This window comes from Bombus flavifrons, chromosome 7 (genome assembly GCF_040668555.2).
Source record: "Bombus flavifrons isolate JBK064 chromosome 7, iyBomFlav1_principal, whole genome shotgun sequence".
NCBI lineage: Eukaryota > Metazoa > Arthropoda > Insecta > Hymenoptera > Apidae > Bombus > Bombus flavifrons.
The window spans coordinates 12937400-12962920 of record NC_138448.1 but is presented as its reverse complement, the minus strand read 5'-3'; the positions used below and the strand labels follow the sequence as shown (position 1 = coordinate 12962920).

At 36.0% G+C, this 25521-nt stretch overlaps 3 protein-coding genes across 11 annotated transcripts; 2 read left to right on the top strand and 1 right to left on the bottom strand.

Moving 5' to 3' along the window:
- The first annotated feature begins 110 nt into the window (after positions 1-110).
- Positions 111-5406, top strand: LOC138181704 (extracellular signal-regulated kinase 2). Of its 2 annotated transcripts, XM_069116782.1 has the most exons (12): positions 111-1005; positions 1493-1712; positions 1813-1943; positions 2012-2187; positions 2253-2392; positions 2470-2662; positions 2730-2870; positions 2947-3125; positions 3209-3343; positions 3430-3584; positions 3694-3720; positions 3916-3977. In XM_069116782.1, exons 1-11 carry the CDS (start codon positions 916-918, stop codon positions 3718-3720), a joined length of 1587 nt encoding a protein of 528 aa, XP_068972883.1. In that variant the 5' UTR covers positions 111-915; the 3' UTR covers positions 3916-3977. The 2 variants fall into 2 exon arrangements, with proteins under 2 accessions (XP_068972883.1, XP_068972882.1); XM_069116781.1 differs by lacking the exon at positions 3694-3720 and having other exon boundaries at positions 3916-5406.
- A 500-nt stretch (positions 5407-5906) lies between these two features.
- Positions 5907-25077, bottom strand: Gr10 (gustatory receptor 10). 6 transcript variants are annotated; one of them, XM_069116795.1, is made up of 12 exons: positions 24646-25077; positions 18515-18663; positions 17161-17256; positions 15224-17046; positions 13608-13946; positions 11720-11862; positions 11004-11176; positions 10298-10502; positions 9994-10097; positions 9397-9520; positions 8944-9113; positions 5907-7483 (listed from the first exon to the last, which is right to left on the bottom strand). In XM_069116795.1, exons 5-12 carry the CDS (start codon positions 13859-13861, stop codon positions 7127-7129), a joined length of 1530 nt encoding a protein of 509 aa, XP_068972896.1. In that variant the 5' UTR covers positions 13862-13946; positions 15224-17046; positions 17161-17256; positions 18515-18663; positions 24646-25077; the 3' UTR covers positions 5907-7126. The 6 variants fall into 6 exon arrangements, with proteins under 6 accessions (XP_068972896.1, XP_068972894.1, XP_068972897.1 ...); XM_069116793.1 differs by having other exon boundaries at positions 15255-17046; XM_069116796.1 differs by having other exon boundaries at positions 15375-17046.
- LOC138181708 (X-ray repair cross-complementing protein 6) lies at positions 20852-24558 on the top strand. Of its 3 annotated transcripts, none has more exons than XM_069116792.1 (10): positions 20852-20868; positions 21176-21331; positions 21508-21679; positions 22493-22931; positions 23042-23138; positions 23218-23455; positions 23542-23703; positions 23795-24025; positions 24102-24289; positions 24366-24558. In XM_069116792.1, exons 2-10 carry the CDS (start codon positions 21188-21190, stop codon positions 24474-24476), a joined length of 1782 nt encoding a protein of 593 aa, XP_068972893.1. In that variant the 5' UTR covers positions 20852-20868; positions 21176-21187; the 3' UTR covers positions 24477-24558. The 3 variants fall into 3 exon arrangements, with proteins under 3 accessions (XP_068972893.1, XP_068972891.1, XP_068972892.1); XM_069116790.1 differs by lacking the exon at positions 20852-20868 and adding an exon at positions 20878-21101; XM_069116791.1 differs by lacking the exon at positions 20852-20868 and adding an exon at positions 20881-20994 and having other exon boundaries at positions 21177-21331.
- Positions 25078-25521: the final 444 nt, after the last annotated feature.

The window sequence follows — 25521 nt, the reverse complement described above, 5'->3', positions numbered from 1 at the left end:
ACTTAAAAGTTTCTTTGGGCTATTAGGACTTTATGCGCTTAAAATCTCCTAAGCATATAGTCCTTAACCCAAGAAGCTTTGGTTTCATGCAATATGAAACAAAGTACGAGAGTTTATTACTGTTATTAAGAAGAAAAGAATTTATCTTTAATATGATGCCACAAGATTCCTGTATCGGCATTTAGGCAGATGATTTACTTCGTTTTCTGAAATATCACTTATTGAAACGCAATTCTTAGATTAGATTGTTACACGATAGCACGCTCTTATCTCAAGTTCCATGATAAACTATTTGTAACCGTTTTCGGGACCAGTTTGTAGTTCAGATTGTGTAATACTTCAAACAATTATGCATTTTTATTTTTAAATTTGTGCATTTTCATTTTCGATCTATCCTAAGCATTATAAAAATTTCGTTAATTAATTGTACCTACATATGTACATATTATTTAGTTTTTCACTGTGAAAAAGAACTATTCTACTTAGTGTAACTTTGAAGCATATAAATGTCGAACAAGACCCACAACATTGGCCACAGTTTGTATGAGACTTGAAGAAAAAAAATATACGTTTTGAAATGTAAAAATTAAACGTTTGAATTATTTTCTTTTCCTCTTGGCTTTACGGCCGTATGCGTGCATCGAGCAAGTAGTCACGCGATGTCGTTGGTAACCATGAGTAGCATTGAATATTGTCGTCATAGTAACTGGCATGAATTCTACAAACATAGCCACATTGATGTGTCAAAGCTCGAATGAAAAAACTGTTCAAGTAGAGCTTCCTTCCTGATGTGTAAAGATGTGAATTCGTTACGGTCCTTGAACGCCGTTTCCGTCTGAAAATTTTCGTACATCCTCAATCCTTCGGATCGACATATCAGTTTGTGAAGTTTTATCGTGTCCACCTTTAGTCGCAATGTCGTCAAAAAATACCAGCGAGAAGGTTTTGGAGATCGATGCACACGTCAGCAAACATTATGACATCGTTCGACGTCTCGGCAAGGGGGTAATTTTTTTCGTTCATTTTGTTATTTTCACAAATTGTTTATTTCTCAAGAATTTAAAACTGTTACAGTACATCAGATATTCTGTACTTTTTTTTCTTATTCTAACGTTATTCTTTAAATATTTCTCAATTGTATAAAAAAAAAGCAATTTTCTAAAAAGTCCATGAAAGATAATGTAAAACGTGATTCTTTTTATACGATAAAAAGAACAAATTCTTTTTATTAAAAAAAAAACTGATAGACATATTCTAGCGTATATACGCATGTATATACAATTATTAAATAGCAGTTGTCGTGGTACGTCCATCGTGGAAAAGTATAATCGGAAGTAATCGATACTCGTGCCGTTATTAATCGTTATCATAAAAACGAATATCAAGTCTAAGAATAACTATCTTGCATGTTATTTCAAAACAATTCGTAATAAAATGTATCGAAAGATAAAAATATATACAATCAACCATTTTTTGACGAATTCCTCGATAGGCTTACGGCATCGTATGGAAGGCGATAGACAAGAAAAACAAGGAAACGGTAGCGGTGAAGAAGATCTTCGACGCCTTCAGAAACCAGACGGATGCGCAGCGCACATTCCGTGAGATAATGTTCCTACTATCGTTCGCCAATCACGACAACATCATACGACTGATCGGTCTTCACAAGGCGAACAACGATCGGGACATTTATCTCGTGTTCGAGTACATGGGTGAGTTTTACCCGGTCCGAAGAAGAATTCGAACGAAGGTCACGTGCCGCGGCGATTCTCAGACTTTTGGCCTGAAACCCGTTTCGGCCCGTTTCCCCAGAAACCGATCTCCACAACGTGATTAAGAAGGGCAAGATCCTGAAGGACCTCCACAAGGTGTTCATCATGTATCAGCTGTTTAAGGCGATCAAATACATTCATTCGGGGAACGTGATACACAGAGACTTGAAGGTGAGATGGTCTACGCGAATTGATTCTCCTTCCCATCGGAATGACTGCCACGTTTATATTTGTTCCAGCCATCAAACGTTCTACTAAATGCTCACTGTCATTGCAAAATCGCTGATTTTGGATTGGCACGATCGGTCACTCAAATAGGGGAAGGAGATGGTGAAACCGCCAGTGATCCAACACTTACAGATTACGTGGCAACTCGCTGGTACCGGGCACCGGAGATACTCGTTGCTTCAAAAAGGTATTTTATTGCTTCGTACAAATATATACGTTCACATAAATTCGGTGGCTGTCGACGTAATATAGGTACACGAAGGGTATCGATATGTGGTCGTTGGGATGCATTCTTGGCGAAATGCTTCTTGGAAAACCATTGTTTCCTGGTTCATCGACGATAAATCAGGTGGAGAGAATAATGGCCACTCTCCCGCCACCTACCAGGGAAGGTAATCCTCTTCGACACCTTCACAAGGTCAGAATTGGAAGAAAGGGAATGATCGATTTGTCTTGGTGATTTCTTTAGATCTGGTTTCGGTTAGCGCCGGATACGGTACTAATTTGTTAGAGAAGACACCAAACGCACCAAGACGTTCATTGAAGGATTTACTACCAGAGGTGCCGGAAAAGGCATTGGATCTCATTAGCAATCTGATAGTCTTCAATCCAAATCACAGACTGACAGCCGTGGAGGCTTTGGAGCACCCTTATGTGGCCGAGTACATTAATTTTTTAACAAAAAATAAGAAATGAATCTTTCGTTACGGATGTTGTTTTTTTGCACAGTTTTCATAGAAGAAGCAACGAACCAGAAAGAGGCTCGAACGTGGTACCGCTACTTAGGGACGATGTACAGCTCTCTGTCGACGAGTACAGGAATAAGCTTTATTCGATGATGGATGAAAAACATCGCAAACATAAGAATATGTGGGTTGATAAATTTTTATGTGGCAAACGATTATTATTATAGCCTAAAATTGACACATTAATTAACTGAGAACAGGTCTAAGTCCAGAATCAGACGATTATCGGAACACATCAGGAAGGAAACAGTTAGTAGTAGTAGTAACCCAGTCATTGGTCAAGGTGACGCGACTGTTCGTAAAAATCTTACACACTCGTATCAAGATTTACGTAAGGAGAGAGGTAGGAGCGACACGTACGAGCCTTCCTATTTAGAGGGTAATAAAATTGATAGTTTATTTTATAAGAAACGATAGATTAACGAAGATAAGTGAGATAAACTTATTGTATCTTGTACTCAGTGCGTACGCAACTACCAAGTAGAAAGGCAACACGGCATTCGCAAATTGATAGTGGTGAAAGAATTACGAAAACGAGATCGATATGTGTGTCTGTCGAGTCGCAGACGCAAAACACAAAGAATCTTCGACCAACTGGTAAGAATAAACATCGTTGTTTTAATAAGCCAGTGTCGTGGGTGTGATAATATATCTAATTCTTTTTTCGCTTTAATATCCGCCAGCTAAAAGCGTAGCAACCCAATACACACACAATTTTGTAAATGGTAGTTTGAATAACTTGACTCCAAGCACGACCAAAAGTTGCTTATATCTCAATCAACAACACCGACAATTATCCAAATCTCAGCGTTCTATACAATCGGACCAACCAATGGTGGTAAGAAAATAAACTGAACTATTTCTTTAACTTACTTTCGACCTCCCTTGTCCTCTATAACTCCTCGCGTTTCTCGCTAAAAAGTAAACCGACGATTCTGTCGTTACAGGCTACGTGTCGCGTGGGATTCATTTAGGTACTGTAATCACTTATACGTGTCACAACTCATGCTTCTTGCACAGAAATGACGTAGCTCTTTTTTCCATTCAAGACTGAATCGAACGACTCTTCTCATACGCAATTTATTTATACAACGACGTTCTCTCCGTAGGAATTTTACAGTATAATTTCACAAATCTAATTTGTGTCGATGCAAATTCGACAATTTCAGTGTGCACCTGGAAGAAGACCAAATCAAATAGTAACTGGTAACCGTGACAAACTGCGAAGAAATTGCAAACAGATTCGTACGACGAGCCGACCCACGTCAGATGTGAATTGGCGGGAAGAAGATCGGCAGAAGACTTCGTTCGATCACGACAATCTTAAGAGCCTTCAGACGAAATACTTCGCGAGAACGCCTGATAACGCGACTTCTTATTACCTTAGATCCAGCAGCAGTAATAACAAGAATGCCAGTAGCTCCGAATCTTTGTACAATTCGTGTTATCCCACCGTGAAGAATCTAGCTATCCGAAACTATCTGAATCAAACGGTACCATTACGAGTGGAAGAGCAATCCCCGTCGCGCCCCTGTCGAACAAAAACCAATACGGATTATCGGATCCTTCGAAGTAACGCTAACAATATCGAGAAACTGCATCAGTCTACTAATTATCTTACGAGTGGTAACAATCGATCGAGGAACGCGGCTCCGAATGGGTGCCACGTCGTAGGGACACAGTTGAAACATGTCGCCGATGGAAGTACGAATAATGAAAAGAAGAAGAACTCGCCTTTTTTGGATAATTATAGCCAAAGTCACGGTATAATAACCGCATCTATGTACAAAGATCTACGAAATGGGACTATAAGATGGTAAAATATTGCCGATAGCAGCTTCCGAAAAAAAGAACACTCGTAATTCGCCAATATTTATAGCAGATATTTTTGTATAATCCTCCCCCGTAAATAGTTTTTTTTACAAATTGAATATTTTTTTCGATCTAGCTGAATCGAAGTAAAATTTATCCATTCTTGGAATCATATTAAAGACTTTATGAATTTTTTCACGAAATATTGAATAAAATAAATATTAAGAAAAGAGTTAAATGCAAGAAATTGAAAATGAAAGTTGGTACTGAAGCGTTCTTCTTTTCAGAAGCTACAATCCCTGTATAGGCAAACTGACGTTCCTACGTAAATTTTTACGAAAAGCTAATGAAAACATAAAAGTAAAACAACCTATCTCACAATCGATAATTTGAGTTCCTATGAGAACAAACTGCCGGAGCCTCGATACAAACGAAGCCATCATAAATGCAAGCATAAATAGCAAAGAAATAATCATCTTGAGGCAAACGATACTTTAAGTTCTTAGGTAAGAAGAATCTTGCGATATATGATCATTTTATAGTTCTAAGATAAAAAAAATCGGATGAACATATCCAATTTATTCAATTCGAAATATTAATTCAACGTAAAATTGCATTTAATAATAAAAGGAGTGAGTACAGTCACCCTCTAGAGATTTCATGATTCTCAAGTTGGAATTTAATGAATAATCAAGAATTTATTATTGAACAAATATATAAGTACGTAACACATAAAGCCAATTGTTGGGGCCAAAATAGTGTAGTGGTATCATTTTTCATGATATCAGCACTTACCCCCTGCGAAAGGTGAGCATACTATCCTTTCTTCTTCGCGTCCAATGTTTATTCCTCGACAATGTAGCGTGTAAATTCCTTTGTAATATACTTTTTTGTGATACTTTTATGCGGCTATGTGATAATGTCCAATTCGTATGTATTACCTGTCGTGGAATAAATTTTTATTAAAGCAATGTGACTCGTTCGCTTTTCTACCAGTATTCTGATCAAAAGCATCGCGAAAAGATTGCCTCGTGTCGCAATCAGAGCGTTCTTTTGCGTCGAAGTACGAGACGACTTCGTATTTTCATTTTTCATCTCGTGAAGCAATTCTAGTTCTCGTTGCCGGTGTCACGTTGTTTCCTCTTTCGAACGATGAAGGTATTACTAATAGAAATGTTATTCCCCCTTCTTTATCCCAGATTTACCAGGACATGAATCGAATCTGTTCATGACAAATGTATGACAAAAATTGACTATGTCTTTCTTTCGTTACTTGTATCGTCGTTTGTCGCGCTAGGCCTTAGGAGAAAATAAATATTTGTACAGAAACTTCAAAATATTGTTTTCAAGTATACTATACATGATTTATTACAAAACGTGGGCGGATATTCATACCGTAAGCATCAACATATACATACATACACGCACTCTTTTGTCACATCAACATCCCTATCTTTATTCGATCAAGCCTCACGTCCAACACTTCGAGAATTTCTGTGAGTAGGAGAGAAATTCCTTGTCTCGACTATTTATGTCATCCCTTATTTAATCCCTGGAAATGTTTGAACGAAATGCGTCGAAATTACATCTGTGGAATACACATATTAAATCGGAATAAATTACAGAAGGTTACCCAGAATTTGATGCCCCAATAGAACGACAATCTAACCTAACCGAAATATAATACGTTCAATTTCGAGATTTCTTATTGGAAAAAATTCAAAAAATTCTTATAGATATCTCGCGAGCCATTGGCTTTCATCTTTAAACAGTGTCATATTTTCGTGCCTATTTTTAAAGAGGTCAATTCAACTCGAATTTAATTGAGCCGGATAATAACGTCAACGTCAGCCCATATAACGAACGTGTTTGCTCAACGTACACAAATATTTGCAAACCGTTTATGTTCATTCACTCTCGTTATAGTTGCGGCCCTGTTATGCATAACCTTTTTACCATCCCTCCTACAGAAGATTGTTTCAGTCAAAGTTGAACGAGTGTGAACGACAAGCAATAAATTACGCGGAAAATACGATTACTTGTCACTGTTTCAACATTTTTCCTTGAGAGCCCAGCCCTATTTGTCTCCTCCACTCAGTCTCACTTAACGAACTTACCCTTTTGCTTGGTTCCTCGTTAACTACTATATGTACTCTTTTCTCGTTTATTGTTTGTCGCAATGCTCGGTAGATGGAATGCAGATCGTGGTAGAAAAGTTTTCGTTTTAGAAAATCAAACCTTAAGTCACAGTTTGTGCCCTAAGCCTTTAATCTTATCACCCCGTGAAAAGATATTAAAGATCATTGACCGCTTTATCTTATTTCGCATTAACAATATAAATATTGGTCGTTAATGAAAGCTACAATGAACTCGAGTCCGGAAATCACTAAATCGATCAGGGAATATTCTATAGAGAGATATCGTAATTGACACTGCATCTCTTCTGTCCATCTTCATGTATGCACATCAAATATTTTTACGTAACGACACCGAAATTCTACATATCTATAAGAAATTAATCAATACTAATCGGTCCTTAAATTAAATCATTTATTTCTATGTTCAATGTTATTCGTCCGTGGTGATGAATATATTTATATGAGGTTGACTAGCTTCGTTCTTCTTGTAGCAGGTCTCTTGAGTTTTGTTTACCTGGACTTGTTCCATCCCCATTTGCGGCCTTCCTCGAAGACTCCGTAACATGTAACAACGTCGATGAGGACTGTGTCTGCTAAGGTAGCTGTCGTATCCGCTGCTAGTTGTGGCCGTTCGTCGAAGGGCCAAAACTGCGTGATGGCCGTTAATCGGTAGCCCACATCTGCATCCAGGTAACATTCTCCGCTTGCGAAGCAATCCGCGTCTTATCGTGCTACTAGCGCTACACCCTGCACACATGTCATCGATCACGGCAGTTCCTTGAGCACTCTGAAACAGGACGTCAGAACCACTGAAGGTATAGGACGTCAAACATCTCTTACAGTTATTATTGCTTCCACCTTTGGACTATCCTTTTGTTTGCGCGTCGCGAACTTTTTCATCGATATTCTGTGATACCACCACAGAGATTCTGAGGGATTTGTCATGGATAAAATGAGATGATATTTATATTGAAAAATATTAAACGTCTTTTCGTGGATCAACCATAGAAATAAAATTCGAGAATTCTGATAATAAACAGGAATAATATCAAAGATATGTGTTATGCAACGAGATATTGTTCGTGAAATATTGCGTTTATGAGCTTGTATCCTGTATAATAGAAAGTTAGAAAATTCACTCAAATAACTCTGTTATGGACATTACGCGGTTGCCTGCAGAGTTAGTATCAAACTCTCTGCGAACCTACGCCAGTAATCCGATATAGCAAACACGAATAAAATCGAAATCTAATTTCGTATAAGTATTATTTAGTGTTTTTTAAAACAGATATATTATTAGTGAAATATTCATCTCCACAGTAACTATATAGAAAACAATAATATTATGCGATTTAGTCAGAGTTTCCGATATCGAACTACGTATATCGGATTGATGTTTATTTTCTTAATAAAGAATACGACTTTACTAGCGTTCCTTGCATGGAAGCCGGCCAATTCGATTCTCATAAATAGCGTGGATAAATGCTTATGCAGTATATGTCACGCGTCAGCTATAATCTCGCGGGCTTACGTAAAGAATTCATATTGGAGTTTGGTGAAATTGGGATAATCACGGTCCCACGCGCCTTCGAAAATTGCTACTCACGTTGCTTTGTATTTATAAATTCCAATCTCAGATAGAGAAAAAAGAGAATTCCATTTATCTTTCAAAGACTACTACGACAACAGTAATAGGTTCGCTGTATCCTATTGCGAATCTTTTTACGCTCACGTCGTGCGATGAATTATAATTGTAGCCTGTGTCATAAAATATCAAAGGACTTTTGAGATCGTCAATCTCCGAATAAATTTTGTGACGATCCAGTATCAAATCCGCACGCGTTTTTATTGCTGCAACTGTACAGCAAAAGGCTAAGAATACCATACAACATAGGAAAAAACACACTCGAAACTGATTTTGATTTTTAATTTCTCCAGACTATCAACCATAGGTCCGCGTTATAGATTGTTACAAATAATATCGAATTATATATCCTCCTATAAGTGGCATCCTTTAAACTTAAAATGATCAATATGGTTGAATGAATTTTTCCCTTGAAAGAACAAAGTTGATTTACGATCGTGTAAGGGATAAGACAAAGGAAAGGATAAAACAGGCAAAGAGAATCACTTTGGTATATTGGAAAAATTCTCTTGCCACTTCCGTGTCGACGATATCAAAAGGGCTTCTTTAAATTGTTAAACCCGTAGATATTCGACACAAAGGCGAACACTACTGATACTTACCCTGTGACGGGGTTTCCGACGAGTGAACCCATGGCTTCCACAGCAAAGAATCTCCGATATACTCCGCCGAAAATTGCGAGTCATAACACAGTATACGACAGGATTCAATGCGCTATTCGCGTGTCCCAGAAACAGGCAATAGGAAAGAGCATCTCTCGTTGTCTTTCCCCCTATGGAACAATTTCGAGACTTTAGATACATGTCGTCAAAGTTTGGTGGTTATTGGGAATGAGTGAGAAAGTAACAAGTAATTCGATAGAAAGCTGGAAGCTCATTAAAGTTAGCAACGATCGACTGTTATCTATTATTTCTCCCATCGTAAAAAGAGACACGAATGATAGTATCGTATTATTGACAAGCCCGTGGACGTTTTGTACGTTTCAGTAATGCTGGACTATTCAATTTAAAGGTGTATGGCGATTGCTGCGCTTTCATCAATGAACGATCACTCACCAACTGCGCCCAGATCTATCAGTAGCATTAAGACGTTATATGGTAACCAACACAGAGCAAAGAACACCGCCAAAAGAAGCAATATCCAAGCAATTCGCCTTCTCTCACGTACCAGCCTAAAACTCTGCGAACAGAATACAGTTGTACTCGGTCGTAAACGCGGCTAGATTTAGATCAACATCGATTCATCATCCAATCATCGACGAGAAGAGGTGGACAGACAACCGTTTCGACAGACCAAACAAAGTGGAAATGAAATTTTATAGCGTCAGAATGAGAAATTTAGATGCGTGAAAATCATATGCATAGTGATAAAACTAACTATAATGGAATATTATAATCTCGAGTCGAAAATTTCGTCGAATTCTGGTTATCTCTATATTACATTACCAACGAATGGGCTTTTTAACGAAGCAAAGTTAGATACGAGAGTGCCATATTATCGATCGACCGGATATAATTGAATTAAGTGCGTGCAAAGTCTATGTCAGCCTTGCTATAATGCCGCTTTTGTGTGTCGTTAGATGATTTGCTTCTAAACGACAAATTCATGGTCATAAAATTAGGTATTATTGCCTACGTGATTTTCGAACTAACCTGTTGCGAACTGGCGCTTCCTTCGACGCTATCACAGTCGAAAGGTGGTTTTCGGGCGCACAGTGTTCGACCCATCATGGAGTAAGATAGTATTACGACGAAACCTGAGGAATAAAAACAACCAAACAAAGGAAAACCATAAAGGTTGAGGAAAGTAAGCGTGGGCAAAGTGATTGCTCCCTTTTCAGAGCGATAATAAGACCGAATCGTACCATTTTGTCTTTCCCTTTCTAAGTGGAAAGGGGAATGAATGGGATGGAAATGTATGTTCAGGTTAAGTTTGTTATTAATCATGTGGTCTTACCTGGAATCGCATAAACCAGCACAAAGCACACAGCACCGAAAAGAGGCGCCTGAATGCCCAGAGGCTTAAAATCTTCCGAACAAATGTAGAAAACAGGTGGTAGATGAGAGACACGAGAGGTATTCTGTGAAAAATTCCTCGTCATTGTCCAGGATCCGTGGAAAGATATGTTACTAAGTTCCATACTCGGACTGTGGAGGGTCATCTGGAAAGAAGATCGGACACCATTCATCTGTTAAACTATTTTTGGAAACGGAAATCTTCTGGATAAGATTTATTCACACCTCTTCTTCTTTCACTTTTTTCAGTGACTTCTTTCAGTTTTTTACCGAGAACCTTTTTTAATACGCAAAGCACAGCTTGTTCTTAGTCGATTCTTGGAAATATATCTCTGCAAAGGTGATAATCAGAAACAACTGTGTTCAAAGAAGAAAATGAACGGCTGTTGGATTCGATCGAAAAATCGTTCTTTCGAAGTAAGATTGTAAAATATAATTTGTTCGTAGAGTAACAAGAGATGACAAACATTGGCAATAGAAATACCTGACAGCAGTTATTAGTTCACTTACTTTCACTAACCATAGTAAAAATTAATATTCACAGTTTTAACAAATAAATACAAAATTTTCCGAGTCATTTTTTATCGTTGGAATATTTACAAGTAATTCTTTTCGGATATTAGATTATTGTTAGATGTAATACTAACCGCTCTGAGAACAGGAGCAAAGATGATTAGAGCGACCAACCAAAGAGCCACGATTACGAGAACCGTGCTTCTTCGATTAAACACTCGTCGAAATGCCATAGGACTCCTTATCGCCAAGTATCTATCGATGCTCATCGCGCTGATGGTAAAAACCGAAGCAGCGACTGCAACACCTACGAGATAGAGTCGTCATCATCGTTTTCAATCACCATCGGCGACCGCAATAGACTCGGTCGCTTCTAATAAGACACTTAGTCTTTGTTCGGTCGGACAGAATCTCGGTTGAACGTGGGCGAGAAGGTCGCGACGGATAGAGAGAGAAATTAAAACTGTATCCACCAAGGGGTGGCATATCGCTCGAGAAAACATTGGACCCCAGGAAATGTGAATATACGTATGCATTGTACTAACACGCACACAAACCATAAAAATCTTTCATGTATGAACCAGTGTAGGCCGAAGTATGCTTAGGGAGATGCGTTCTATCACGATAATTTGTGGCTATAGTATCTTTTCAGGCTTGGTTTGCACCTTTTTGTGCAATCTTGCATTAGTGCGAGAAAACAAGTTGAAACAAAGTATATCTCCAAAAATATCACACCATATGATGTTCGTGGAAAACATTTCGTTGATTTAAGTGAGTGACGATAGCGAGATTCGAATTAAAATATGTAAAGCAAAACGCGACTGTAGTATCGACAGATCGTTGAAATTACCCTGAAGGTAAGAGGAAAGTTTGCACATTATTTCGCCGTGGATCCATACTATAGAGACCGCTTGACTGACAGCCACAGGCATGCAAATAGTAGTCACCAAAAGGTCCGCCACTGACAAGTTGACCACGAAATAATTAGTCACGCTGAAAATAAAAAAAAATGTTCTGAATGTTAAATCTTGCCCATCTAAAATCCATCATTAGTTGAACGCCATATAAGCGAAATTGTCAATCTTAAGACCACTATAAAACTCGATGGTTCAATGAAACGTACGAATCACTTTTATTAACTTTCGAGTTTTCCGTAAACACGATAAGCTTTTCGAATTCTACAGAACACTGGCTTACCGCCATTCTTCGTCTAATCGTCATCGCGATCTAGGACGAATCTCGAACAAAAAATAAATAATTCTCAACGTAACTGCTCGCATACCGAACGTCCGTCCACCTGGAGAGTTTCTAGTAACGTGTACCCTTCGCTTATTGTTATCCTTGAAAGACGTAAGCATTATTGGTTAATATCAAAATTCGTATCCACGTTTACCGGGAGCCTAATCCCTGCTTTTGATAACGAAGAGAGAGAGCAATAATTTTTGTTTCACAAATAAACCGAGATATCCATGACGTTCGTTCACGCATCGTCAGTGCGAACCGATCGCTTATTTGCACGACGCTTCGCCGCTGTCGGAAGTAAGCACACATGCCTACGTGTTTCTTCGTCTACGCGCTCAAGAATGTTCAAGGTACATTCTACCGGCTATCGCGACTATTAACGCGATGCAGACAAACTCTCGATTCAATATACTTGCCGAAACCCCGTGTCCAGCGAAATATTTTATTAATTCATCGTTCGCAAACCACAACCTCCCCCCGTAACCTGTAACCCTTTCATATCGGAGTTGACATATATCTATTAGAGAATTCAATTTACATTCAATTGTTTGTCAACGCGATGCATGCATATTACCTGTTTACATTCTCACGACGCATCTACACGCTATTGGTATTCATTACGTGTCCGATCTGCATCTTCGATCATACATCTGTATAGTTTATGAATAATCTGTATATTATTTAATTAATTGTACACAATTGTGCACAGACGTATAAAGAAGTTGCAGCTAATCGCTACCTGTCTTTCGTGAAAAATCTGCAGAAAGACAGATAGCTATTGGTTGAGATACGTCTCTGCGAACAATTGGATGTCAATGTAGACTTAGCTTCCCTCTTGAAGACGTTCGCGTCTTGTTCCTTTCAGAGGAACTGGGTCAAGAAGATGTGTTTATATTAAATAATGGAGAATGACGACCTAACGTTCCTTCTGGGAACTTCTCTTACTTTTAGAGGTAATTCAATAGCTGTCGGAAGATTAAAAAAAATAACAGCTCGTTGCATCTATCTTTGTGTTTAGAGACTAATTTGCTTGACCCTATAACGAGCCTCGGCCGAAATTATAATTAACTCGATCAAAGTTGACCCTGTTGTCTCGAAAGCAATATCCTAATTGTAGATCGACAAGGTGACGAGGTAGCAACCTCTCTAATCAACAGTCTATTATTTCAGGCTATTTCGATCGAGTCGTCGTTGCTTAATTTAGTCAAATCTTCCTTCATTCGACTTCGATAGCGTTTCACAATGATCCTGGCAAAGTTTAAATTACTTCGGAGTTACCCACTGTAACACACACTTTTCTCAAAGGAGTTTTGAATTGCACGGCGCTTGATCCGCGTACCCGGTTTGAATTTGTTCTAGATATACTGTTTGCAATGTCTATACATAAACAATTAATTTTTAACCAAACTAAGAAGGAAATAAACGATTAAATAAATGTTTCTGATCGAATGTAAAGCAAACAAATCTTTTACGAATAAAGAACCATATATACGTACCTACGCATGTAGTGGTATTTGAAAACGACCGCAATCACGAGAACGTTGGCCGTTATTGCGAGTGCCATCACAGGAATATAGAGGATGATCAACAAGTAATTAGTTTCGCTGTGAAACTTGTCGTAAAAGTACCAAAGTATATCCCCGGTGATGTCCATTCCGAAGCTTTCGTTTGAAGACACCATCGTCCCATTGTACGAGCTATTAAACTCTGGTGAAGATATCCTTGAGTCGTTGTATACATTCGTCGACATGATTTCCTCGTTTTTATAATCCAATATCAAGCTCTCTCGTATGATCTTGTGCGTGCATTGGAACGCAAGCGAAAGTGATTTCTGGCTTCAATGGGCATAGAGAATATCAACAACCATTTACAGACAGAGAAAACTGTCACGATCAATCGTGTAATTATAATTTGAGGATCTGTTTCAACTCGGCATATGTTCGTGTTACGGCTAGATCTCGATCAACTAATCTCAATTACGCGATTACAAGGGGAACTGTATCTGTTACACAAATAATTAACGAGGAAATTTGTTGTACGAGAACCGCCTGCGACTATAGCTCATCCCCTGCCCCCGTTTCTGTTATTTCGTTATTCCGTTTGATCGCTTATTTGGATCCATCGATTCTTGCATCGTCAGAGCAATGCGTTTCGGTGATACTTGTGTATTTTGACGAATTTAGAATCGAAACTTTTATGTCGTGGATATATTTCGCGGCAAATCGAAAAGGATCGATCCGTCTGTCGCATGTAGAACAATCACGGGAGACGCATGCAAGATTTCGCGGATATTTAAAAAGTTAATTTAAGTACGTTTATGCTGTCAATTTACGACCAGGAAACAAGGTGCCCGAGTGAACGCGGCACGGACCAACGTATCATTATCTTTGCCATTTTCTCAAAAGTATACCTGTCGATCAATCACATAATGGTATGAGAGGATTGTTAACATCAATTTCGTTATCTATCTAACTGTGAAAATACAACGAGGCTGTCAACGTTCTCAATTATCAAATAGCTTCTGGTCAATTTATTCTCCTCGCGAAGTCTAGAATCGAGAGAATGCACTATACATAGCCGAATAATTTGATCGTAGGATGAATTCCAAGTTGAGAATAAGTGCGTGAAATGTAGCTCTTTGTTTTCTCATTTCCATTGAGTCTTCCTTTTTTTCGTAGGAATCAAGCTGTCATTAACAGGATTGCCCTGTATAGTGATCGCACGTTTTTCTATAAATATATCGTATGTAATATATACCTATACGCGTCTGAGATATATGAGCAATTTCGTATTTGTAATTCAACTAACGACGACGTGAGGATAAGGGTAAATAAATTTCAGGGAAGTAATCGCGATACAGAATGGCTGTATTTTATAAATATTTCTGAATGTTATATATGCAAATGAAAAGCGGGATGCGATGATCGAGGGTGGTATTTTTGTGCATGTGATAAAACCCGTATCGACTAATTTATATACAAAATGCGACACGAAGCGTGCTAAAGATTGAAAATTACACTAAATTTCCCCGAAACAAAACAAGTTAAATAACTGCATTCGGATATTTATAAATCTCGTCGTTTGTACAAATAGCCATGGCGCGAGTATTTACCGAAAGAAGTATACGTATGAATAGTTCTTACACGTTACGAGACGTCCACTTAAACCGGCAAAAGATTTGCATTGAGCGAGACATTGAGTGTATCTGTTTAAATTACACGTATACTTTACAAAATTCCACCATGTTCGCTTTAAATATTTACTTTTTCAAATGGAAGTAAATGCAGCTTTGCAGAGTCACTTGTTTATACGTATCAGATAGACTATCCTTTTTAACATTTTCTGATCAACGATATTCCGCGAATTCTATCAATTGTTTTTACGATCCATTATAATTAATGGGCGAGAAGATTAAACCACAATCATTAGCGGGCCGTAAACTTTTTATCTCCACTATACTTAACCCTTATGTTCCGAATTCCTTCCTCGGTTAACTCTTAACTCGTTTATACGTCGGTTTTATCGTTCCGTATCTATTTTCGACGAAGCGCACAATCGAAACTTACGATCGAACTACCTTCTACCCGGCGAGAATAATACACGACATAAGTTTCGGAAGCGGGACCACGGTAAACTGAAAGGAAGAATCGCAGCTCCCGCCGGAGTTCTTGAAAGCGTTACAGACGTGAACACCACTCGCGCACGAGTTCCTTTAAACGCGCCTGCGTTACGTTCATCTTCTCTCATCCTCTTCGTATCCTCTGCTTCCTGTGTACCTTGTTATTCTCCACCTATGGGATCTGAAAAAATGTCGATCCGACGTGATCCCTCAATCCATAACACTTGACAGACGAGTTTCGTCGTTATCGTGTGGTGACGTTATCGTCCATCGAGGAAGGCTGTTAAAAAGCGTTGCAAAATTTTCGTCCTCCGTTACTTCCGTTCCTCGAGCAATTCTTCTTCTTCTAATTTTTTTTACATACCATTTATTCGAGTACGTTCCTTTCGAGACAAATATAGGGTTTCGGTAGAGACTTGACCCCATACTGCAAAAAATATCGTTGAATTTTTTTCTATCCATTTTTTACTCATTTCCAGTCAACTTCCAAATTGTTATTTATCGTGTTCTATCAATCGAATGGAAAATTTAACTTGCTGACGCAATAAACGAGTTGGTCTTCCTTTGACCGAGTTGTACAGAGTTTTACCTCGAACGAATAAATTTAGCTCTTAAACTCCGTTTAAGAGGAGATAGTTATGATAAAATTATTGTCAAGTTAAAGCTAAAAGGTATTTTTAAGAACGACGATGCTAACCTAGAACATCTTTTTTATTTGATTTATGCGGTAATAAAAGGAAATATTATCTTTATCTATCTGCCATAGAATTTATAAAACTCAGCCGTTCTTTGTTCTTGTAAATGACAGAATTAATTTATTAAAATGATATGATGGGCCTCAACAGATTACAAATTATCGCAAATCGTTTACAATTTGCATCTGATACACTTTTCATCTTTAGCCACTGATCCCTAACCTCCATGGAAGGATACGAACTATTGAACTATTGAACGATTGAACGGTTGATTCAACGTCGAATATATCGATGAGAGGCTTGTTTCGACATTGTTAAGCAACCAGTGAATTTATTCACAAAAGATGAGGCAAATTTCACGTGTATTCTGTTACGGCAAGCCGATCGCCTCTATTGACATTTAGTGTTATTTGAGATCAATAGATAGATAGCGCACGAAATTAATGTTCCTTTCTTATGTTCCCTATTTCATGCTTGTTTTTCTACCACCATTTTATTTATATTACATGCATGTATTTTATGCTTCTCTCGCTTCTTTGACGGGCGATAAGATTATCGTAGAGACATTCGCGGCACATTTCGAGTAAGGATGTTGAAATAGATCGTCACTGCTGAGAATATCTGTAAGAATGGAAATCGAAATCATTCGCTGAAGTACTCCCACTTCTCCGCTCTTTTTCAAGGCAATTTACATGTATTAATCCACGAACTGCAAGTCTGTTCGCCAAAACTTACCGAAAGTAAAAGAGGAAGATCGACACTTATAATGCCAGCAATAGCTGCAATACGAACCTTCCGCTATTGGAAATACGCCGCTGCCTCGACGCTTTCCTGTAATTATACGCACGTTAGAAAAATCAATATAAGACACCAAAAGTAGATAAAATGAACGGAAGATGAGTATCACCTTGTTAAGAGCGTATAACCTATGACAACAAAGTAGAAGCACGCTATTAATTTGATGTAATTAATTATTCGAGAGAAGAAAGAGATGCTATAGGACCAGATAAAAACTACAAGAATGAAGAAAGGTCACGAGGTTGTGTTGCTATGTTATTGGACTAAAAATGTCTGCAACTCTCGTTTGTTATAGTTGCTCGAAGAGAATACAGCGTTTCTGCTTTGAGTTGAAATATTCAAACGATTTCGCTAGAATTCAGCTTACCTGCAGAAACACGCGTTTCATAGAAACGGAAGAGTACGGAGAGAAAATAAGCTGACCGACACGATTCGCCTAAACAAATAGCCAGTTATATAGGTGTACATATATCTCGACAAAACTTTACTTCTCACGAGAATGTACCGGATTCGCTGTCATATGACACATAGTGATAATCAATATAAGCTTCCACGTGCAATCAGTCACTAGCATTAATTCCCTGATCTTCCAGTAAACCGATAATTTGTGCACTTTCAACGAATAAATCCTTGATAACAAGTTGAAAGACATAACCGTGATCCAAAGTAATAATTGAATCGCATATACAGAATTTAACATTTCGGTCGCATTTACGAGAGAGCAATGAAGCCACCATATTTGTTGGAGGTCGAACTGTTCGATCGATCGATCGGTCGGTTACTATTAACTTGTCATCTGCTAACAGCGGAAAAAATGAATGAAAATAATTATTCGATCCCCTCTTTCCTCGAACATAAAGAAGGGGTACGATCAAAATTTGCGTAAACAAATCATTCATGTCGCTCGAGACAGTATTGACTTGTCGATAGAGATCTGAAGCTTTCCTGTTAGGAAAATGATTGGAATTGCGAATCTACCAGCGAAATCTTCGATTTCATAGCGGAACATGTGTCCTAGATATTGCTGCCTGCAACAAGATCTGTACGGAGGAGCAAGCGTGCAGATTCGAAAAAAAACAAACGTCGATGATGATAATCAATATCCCGTATAAAACATAATAAAATATGGATTCGTAGAGTGCCAAGATTCTTAGCCACGCACCACGAACGAGGGAAAATAGATTAAAGCAAACGGATCGACTGTAGCTGATACATAAAACGCTCGCAAATAAATAAACGACTAAAGTTTAACATTGCATGTTTAAGAAAGAAATGAGAAAAATAAAATTACCTTTAGAAAATGGCACCATATTACAGAGATGACGAAACCTCTCCTCAATAAGAAACAAAATGCAAACGAATATTAGAATTTGCGTATTGACAGAAGTATCCATGACGAAATATATTATCCCACGAAACACTGGCAGTCTGAGTTCAATTCTATAAAAAGGAAATATTGCTCGATAAAGTTTTACTATGTATATCTATGTATATTGCTTTGCATTCGCATTTCGACAGCTGCATCGTTCGTGTTAGAGATTTATCTCGAATACGTCAACGCGATTTGATTCCTCGACAATTTTCATCGTGTCCAGTATAAATGCCTCTAGTTTATTCCGATCACTAACTTAGACGATAAATATCCAAAACGTTTATATTCTTATGAATTAAACGTTTATACAGGGTGGTTGGTAACTGGTGGTACAAGCGGAAAGGGGGTGATTCTACGCGAAAAAAAAAGTCGAAAATATAGAATAAAAATTCTTTTTTTAATTTTTTTTTTTTTTTAATTTTTCCATCGAGACAACGATCTACAGTGAGATCCGTTATAACGTACCGCACGCGTACCGAGCGAAAATTCAAAGTCGATTTTCTCGAAAACAAAGCCTCAAACGAAAAATTTTTATTCTATATTTTCGACTTCTTTTTTCGCGTAGAATCACCCCCTTTCCGCTTGTACCACCAGTTATCAATCACCCTGTATAAAATTCAAAAGAACAGCTTTCGCTACAAACGCTTAAAGTTACAAAAATTCATTAATCCTTTTTAAAACATTAATCGCCATAGAAAATCCTACCTGTAAGTTAAGTATGCAACTATCGCCCAATACGAGAAACTGGTGACCACTGTGATGAGACGGATTATTCGCAATTTATTTCTTCTTGAAGAATCGTCAAATTTTGTACTTTGATCAAAATTACGTATCTGCGATCAAATCTTCCAATTCCACAAAGTGATTAATAAAGCATCCATGAATAAACTCGAATAAGAAAACAATGTTCTCGTTATCGCAATTACCAAGCTCTTCAAATCCAAATCTTCATACGAGAATACATAAACGTGCGATACCAAACTAATTAAATACAGAATCATCGAAAACACAATGAATATTATGTCTTCTCGATTTTATATCATTCTTTGTAACGACAAGTACAATACATCCTAACAGCAAGCCAGTACTAAAAATTGGATTTATATCGCCAATAAACACCATTCTTTCAATGAATTGTTAGTTTTTTAGATTTTGCCATTGTATCAGGCATTCGAACAATATACGAGTTGTGATTATATTCTAATTTATATTTCATTTAAAATGAGAACATATTAATTACTTAATTCCAACAATATTACTAATAATACTGTGTAATTTTCACTTTCAGTGTACGTAACAAAGTTCTTATTGTATAACGTTGTAAGCAGTAAAAAACGAAATATGCGTATCGAACGAGCAGTAAATAACGTTTAATGCGAAAACTCAAGAAAAGTCCCAAATTGATTCTGTGTTCGTTAAAAAGATAACGCAACTATGTTTTTACGCATCATTCAGATCTAGATTTGGTTGGTAATTCAAGGGAACGATAAAATCACAAACATCATAAACGTCGATTATAAAATTGGTTTAATTTGAATAATTTTTTATAGAAATTAAATTTGTTAACTTTCTAACAATAAGTAATACAATTCTTCACTTATTTTAATCTTACGCGAACCAGAAAATTTCTTACGTACTTACATACAATGGTAATAGTCATTATTAATTAAAGATCACTGGTCAATTTGATCTTTTACTACTGTATAACTATTTTATTCGTAAATTGACATTTAGTACATTTTAATACAGTTCTAAGTCAAAATCTGGTGCCACAGAAGTTTTAATTTAATTCTAGTTTGTAAAAAATACAAAAATTATAAAAATAATTACTGCAATAAATTATTGGAAGCGCCAATTTCAATAAAAATGAAAAAATTATTAAATTTGATTGTATTAGAATGGAAAAATCATTTTTCACGACATCGGCAAATATCGTCACCTTTCGACCAACCTTGTCAAGTGTATGTACCGATTATACAGGTATTTCGTACCTTATATCTGTATATATAGGGAACATCCGACTTGCGCGCGACCTGATTTTTGCTTGAACTCCTATACCGTGAGGAAAAAAAAGAACTTTTACTTACTTTATCGTATTCTATATTTTATTTTTTATTTCATACAAAACTTTGATTTTAACAGTGACTGTTTGTAGATTTTAATTCAAACAATACTATCTTAAAGCGATAACGTTGCATGTGACACTAAAATGATAATATGGTAATTCTCAGAAGGAATCTCCCGTATCGATAGAAGCAAATATAGAGTTAAAGGTGAATTTTCACTAAGATTCTTCATTGCATGTTACAATCAGTGTGAAAAATTTTGAGTTCTTAAATATTTACTTCAAATCAAATATACTTCACATTTCAATTACTGCTTAAATTACTCACAAATAGGAAGTATCCTTTGCATTCATTGATTTTAAGAGTAATTAAGAATGGCATTGTACAATAAAGATTTTTGGAGTAATTAAGAATGGCATTGTACAATAAAGATTTTTGGAGTAATTAAGAGTGGCATCGTACAATGAAGATTTTTGGAGTAATTAAGAGTGGTATCATATAATAATAATTTTAGGAGTAATTAACAATGGAATCGTGCAGTGATGATGACATAGAAAATGATCTTGAAGACCTCTATGGTGTTAGAGATGGTACACTTTTTGTGATTGATGCAACACCTTCAATGTTTAAAAATGATCCAGATAATCCATATTTTTTACAATGTATTAAGGTATTACATGTTTTATAATAATGTATTATGTTAATACTTTTAATTTCTACTATAATGTTTGAATATATGTTGTTTTTAAGAAATGTTATACAATATAGTTAATATTAAGTTATGATTCATATATTCAAATAACAATTTGAACATTAATTTATTTTGGTATGTCTTTTTTAATTCAGCAATACAAAGAGGTTCTCAAGCAAAAATTGGTATGGGACAGACAAGATTGGATAGGTTTAGTTTTGTTTGGAACTGAAATATGGGACAAGGATCCTGAAACCAAACATATATTGACTCTTCAGAAATTAGGTCTACCTACAATAGACAGCATGAAAGAAGTAATGAAAATAGGTAATCAGTATTCTGCATATATATTACTATAAGTAAAGGAAATTACTATACTTACTATAAGGAAAGTAAAAGTGCAATGATAAAGGCAATATACAAAAATAGAACAATCAAAATACAATAATAGGTATAAATACATTGGGAGAATAGGAATGCCAGAATATCTAAGCAAAGGAGGTAGAAGTCAAAAGTTAATAACACAAGCAAGGTGTGGAAATTTGAAAAATTAGCATAGGTACTGGGAAAAAGAGGTAGGGAGACTGTGTGTTCTGCGTAGGGGTACAACACTTAACAAGGTTGGAAGATGTAGTGAGCTGAAGACAGAATAGAAGTATTGTAGAAAGGCTCAAAAAACTGTAAAAGAAAAGTAGAGAAAGTGACAGAGTATAAGCAGACCAAAGAGAGTTTTAGACAGCAAGGAAGGGTGCAATAAGTAGGATAATTATTAATCAAAGTAAGTCAGAATATAAATGGGAGAGAGCAAGAGTGAATGATTCAAAGTCTGTAGATAAGATACTTCTATAAATATAGGTATTTGTAAATCAAGTTCAATTCTTAGTTATAAAGTTTAATAAACATATATATTACATATTATTACAAGTAACAGAAAACTAAAGTAATTTCAAAGCAATTTTTGTTACTGAGGGTAAAAGCTATGTATTAAGTTTAGAGGAAAGATATCTTTTGTAGTATTAGATAGGAAAGAGGCAAAATTTTTACAGAAAAAGTTAATAGATGAGAATACAGTCTTTACTATTCTGGTGCTCAAATTTTTTAAATCATTTTTTTGTATCTTTTGTTATATCTTATACGTAGATGAAGGAAACAAGTGGAAGTACTATAGGGATATTGCTTCCTCTACGGCTTATCCACTATATGATGTACTTTGGCATGCGGCACAAGCATTTTCTGCTATCCGCATAACTATGCCAGTGAGAAGAGTAATTATTTTTACGTCTTGCGATAATCCTCCATGCGATGATAATGAAAAACATAGAATAAGAGTACAAGCAACGAGTTATAGTGACATAGATCTTCAGTTATTAGTTGTTGGTTTGGGTGAAAATTGGAATCATGATTTATTCTATAAAGATTTGGAAATGCAATTTGGAAAAATCGATGCAGATGATTACAACAGAATATCTTTGAAAGATGTAGTGGAACAAGTAAAATTGCCATCTAGAAATATGGCGAAGCTACCTTTGAGACTTGGAGAAAATGTGGTTATAGATGTATCCCTTCGCAGTCTTTCTGTGTAAGAAATAAAGTTTTATTTACTTCTGTTATTATACTAGTTTCATTCTTTCAATTGATCCAAATTTTAATGAAGGTTGCGACAAGTTCAAAAATCCACTTTATTTTCAGCAAAACATCATATTTGAAAAAAGAAAATATAAGTAAAGAAAGCAATATTCCTTTGAGTTCACATACATATCATATAGTGGATGAAAATGATGATATAGTATGTATTATAATAATTTGTTACTGATATATATGATTATGATTTGATAATTTTCAATGTTCTCTTGTTTTTATTATAGGAAGAAGTAGGGGATGAAGAAAGTCAACAAGCATCGTTACCTATTTTAGATATAGATATTCAAAACTATCAAACATTTGGTGATGAGAGAATAAATTTTACACCAGCAGAAGTAAGATGCTTATGTATAACACGAGAAATAGGCATTGATATAATTTATATAAAACACATTTCTTATCATCCTCTATATCATGTTGAAACACCATACTTTGTCATACCAGGCAAAAGTTATCGTAAAGGTACTTTCAATTATCTATTCTCCATTTCTTAAAAACTTGTATATATTTGAATATCTACTAAAATTATTTTACATTCTTCATCCTAGATAACAAATTACTATTTGGTGCGTTACTCAATAAATGTGAAGCCAAAGATTTAATGATAATATGTGCTGTTACAATCAGAAAAAATTTTGGTACAAGCCTATATACTATGATACCAAATGTAAAAAGTGGGGGATTTTATTTGTATAAAATACCATTTAAAGGTTTGTCTCTTAAAATATTGTAATATCCAAATAAGAAAGAAAAAGAAAGAGTACTTGAAAAACATTTGACATTTAATTTTAATTATTCTAGAAAATGTGCAAAACATTAGCGAATATTTCCCAGAATATATATTTGATGATAATGAAAAGAAACCTCCAATTGTTCCAAATGGAGTTGAATTACTAGAACAAATTATAAAAAAATTAAGTATCGAATATAATCCAAAATTGTTTTCAAATCCTGAAGTACAAGATCAACATCAAATTATAGAAGCCCTAGCTTTGGATTTGGAAAAGCCTGAGCCTCTACCTGACGATACACGTAAGTCATATTGTTAAGAATACACATATTATAATTTGTACAATACTTTATAACATAATTTAAAATTTTATCTTAGTTCCAAAAACTGACAAGATGTATAAACTGGTAAATGATTTATTAGACGAATATGATAAAGTATTTATGAAAAAGATAGATGATATAAGTGATGATCCACCAGAGACAAAACATAAAAAAAGTAACAAAGTAATGGAACCAAGTGATTTTTCAGAGAATAAAATTCAAGAATATTTGAGAACAGGACAGGTACATTAATGGATGCAGATCAAGTTTAAATAATATCTAAATACAATTCATAATACATTTATTTTCTTCTTAACAGATAGCAACTTTTACTGTGCCACAATTAAAGCATATGTTAGAGACATTGGGATTAAAATTATCTGGTAAAAAAGATGAATTGATAAATAGGATTGAAAAACATTTTGAATGAAATGTTACAAACTTTCAAGAAAAAATGTGAAAATTTATTTATGAATTATATTTATATTTGTTATAAAATTTTATTAAAACAACTGCTACAAAGATTGCTTTAATTAATAAAATCATAATATATTTCACATAAAATAGAGTAATCTTTTTATTCAAGGAAAATAACTTACTTTTGAACCAGAAAAACGCTTGATATACCCAGTTTATATATAAAAACCAACCATACGGGGTTATCCATTTAACTCGGAACTCGCGCTCGTGAAGCGTAAGAATGGAACAATTTAACATATATGCTTACTACCGCAATTAAGTGTCGCTCGCCATCTATGAGCTGTTGCTAGGAGTATAATTAGGCGAGTACAAAAGGCAGTTTAGTTGTCATGAAGGATTTGACGTTACAATAAGTAGAAGACGATCGCTGAAAAAAGAAGCCCTGCGTTTTTGCTCAACGATTTCATATTCCTATGCACTCCTGAAGCTTTTAGCAAATAACCGCACCCGGTTCTTTTCCTACATGTATCTTGGATTATATTTACCAAAAATCTACTTACAACGTAATTTCTTTTTATTTAGAATTGCCAAAGTTATTAGCGAGTTACAATGAACTTCTCACAAAATTCATATTTAGTCAGGTCAGCTTAAAAGAATAGAAATTAATTTAATCCTCGTATTGCAATGCTTGAGTCTGTGCGGATTATTAGTTGGTGGAGCACCGAAGTTGTTTATGTTCGAGATGAAACTAATCGCTTAAGTGTAAACAGATTTCAAGGAAATATGATCTATTATTTATAAAAACGCATTCAGATTTATCCGAGACGCTACGTTTACTCAGCATGATAGAAACGCGTAGAATAGTCAGCTCCGTTCGCCCGTGTTGATGATTCTACAAGGAGTACTCAAATATATTTAAATTGCAGCCACAAAACCGCTGAGGTCCGCTAGCTTGTGCGCTAGCAAGAGAGAGAGGGCATAATTTACAGCACCCTCAAGTGTCTTCACTATCTCTTACTAAAATCGGGGATGACGAAAACCAGGCGATCGCTAAC

Excerpts from the sequence above, each read along its gene's own strand:
- LOC138181708 (XM_069116792.1), top strand. The coding sequence starts at position 21,188 with ATGGAATCGTGCAGTGATGATGACATAGAAAATGATCTTGAAGACCTC. Across the intron at positions 23,704-23,794 it reads GTATAAAATACCATTTAAAG|AAAATGTGCAAAACATTAGC; the intron begins GTTTGTCTCTTA and ends TAATTATTCTAG. Across the intron at positions 24,026-24,101 it reads GCCTCTACCTGACGATACAC|TTCCAAAAACTGACAAGATG; the intron begins GTAAGTCATATT and ends ATTTTATCTTAG.
- Gr10 (XM_069116793.1), bottom strand. The coding sequence starts at position 15,307 with ATGTCTCGCTCAATGCAAATCTTTTGCCGGTTTAAGTGGACGTCTCGT. Across the intron at positions 11,863-13,607 it reads AAATACCACTACATGCGTAG|CGTGACTAATTATTTCGTGG; the intron begins GTACGTATATAT and ends TTTTATTTTCAG. Across the intron at positions 10,503-11,003 it reads TTGCTCCTGTTCTCAGAGCG|ATGACCCTCCACAGTCCGAG; the intron begins GTTAGTATTACA and ends TCTTCTTTCCAG.
- LOC138181704 (XM_069116781.1), top strand. The coding sequence starts at position 916 with ATGTCGTCAAAAAATACCAGCGAGAAGGTTTTGGAGATCGATGCACAC. Across the intron at positions 1,944-2,011 it reads TGATACACAGAGACTTGAAG|CCATCAAACGTTCTACTAAA; the intron begins GTGAGATGGTCT and ends TATTTGTTCCAG. Across the intron at positions 3,126-3,208 it reads CGAGCCTTCCTATTTAGAGG|TGCGTACGCAACTACCAAGT; the intron begins GTAATAAAATTG and ends TCTTGTACTCAG.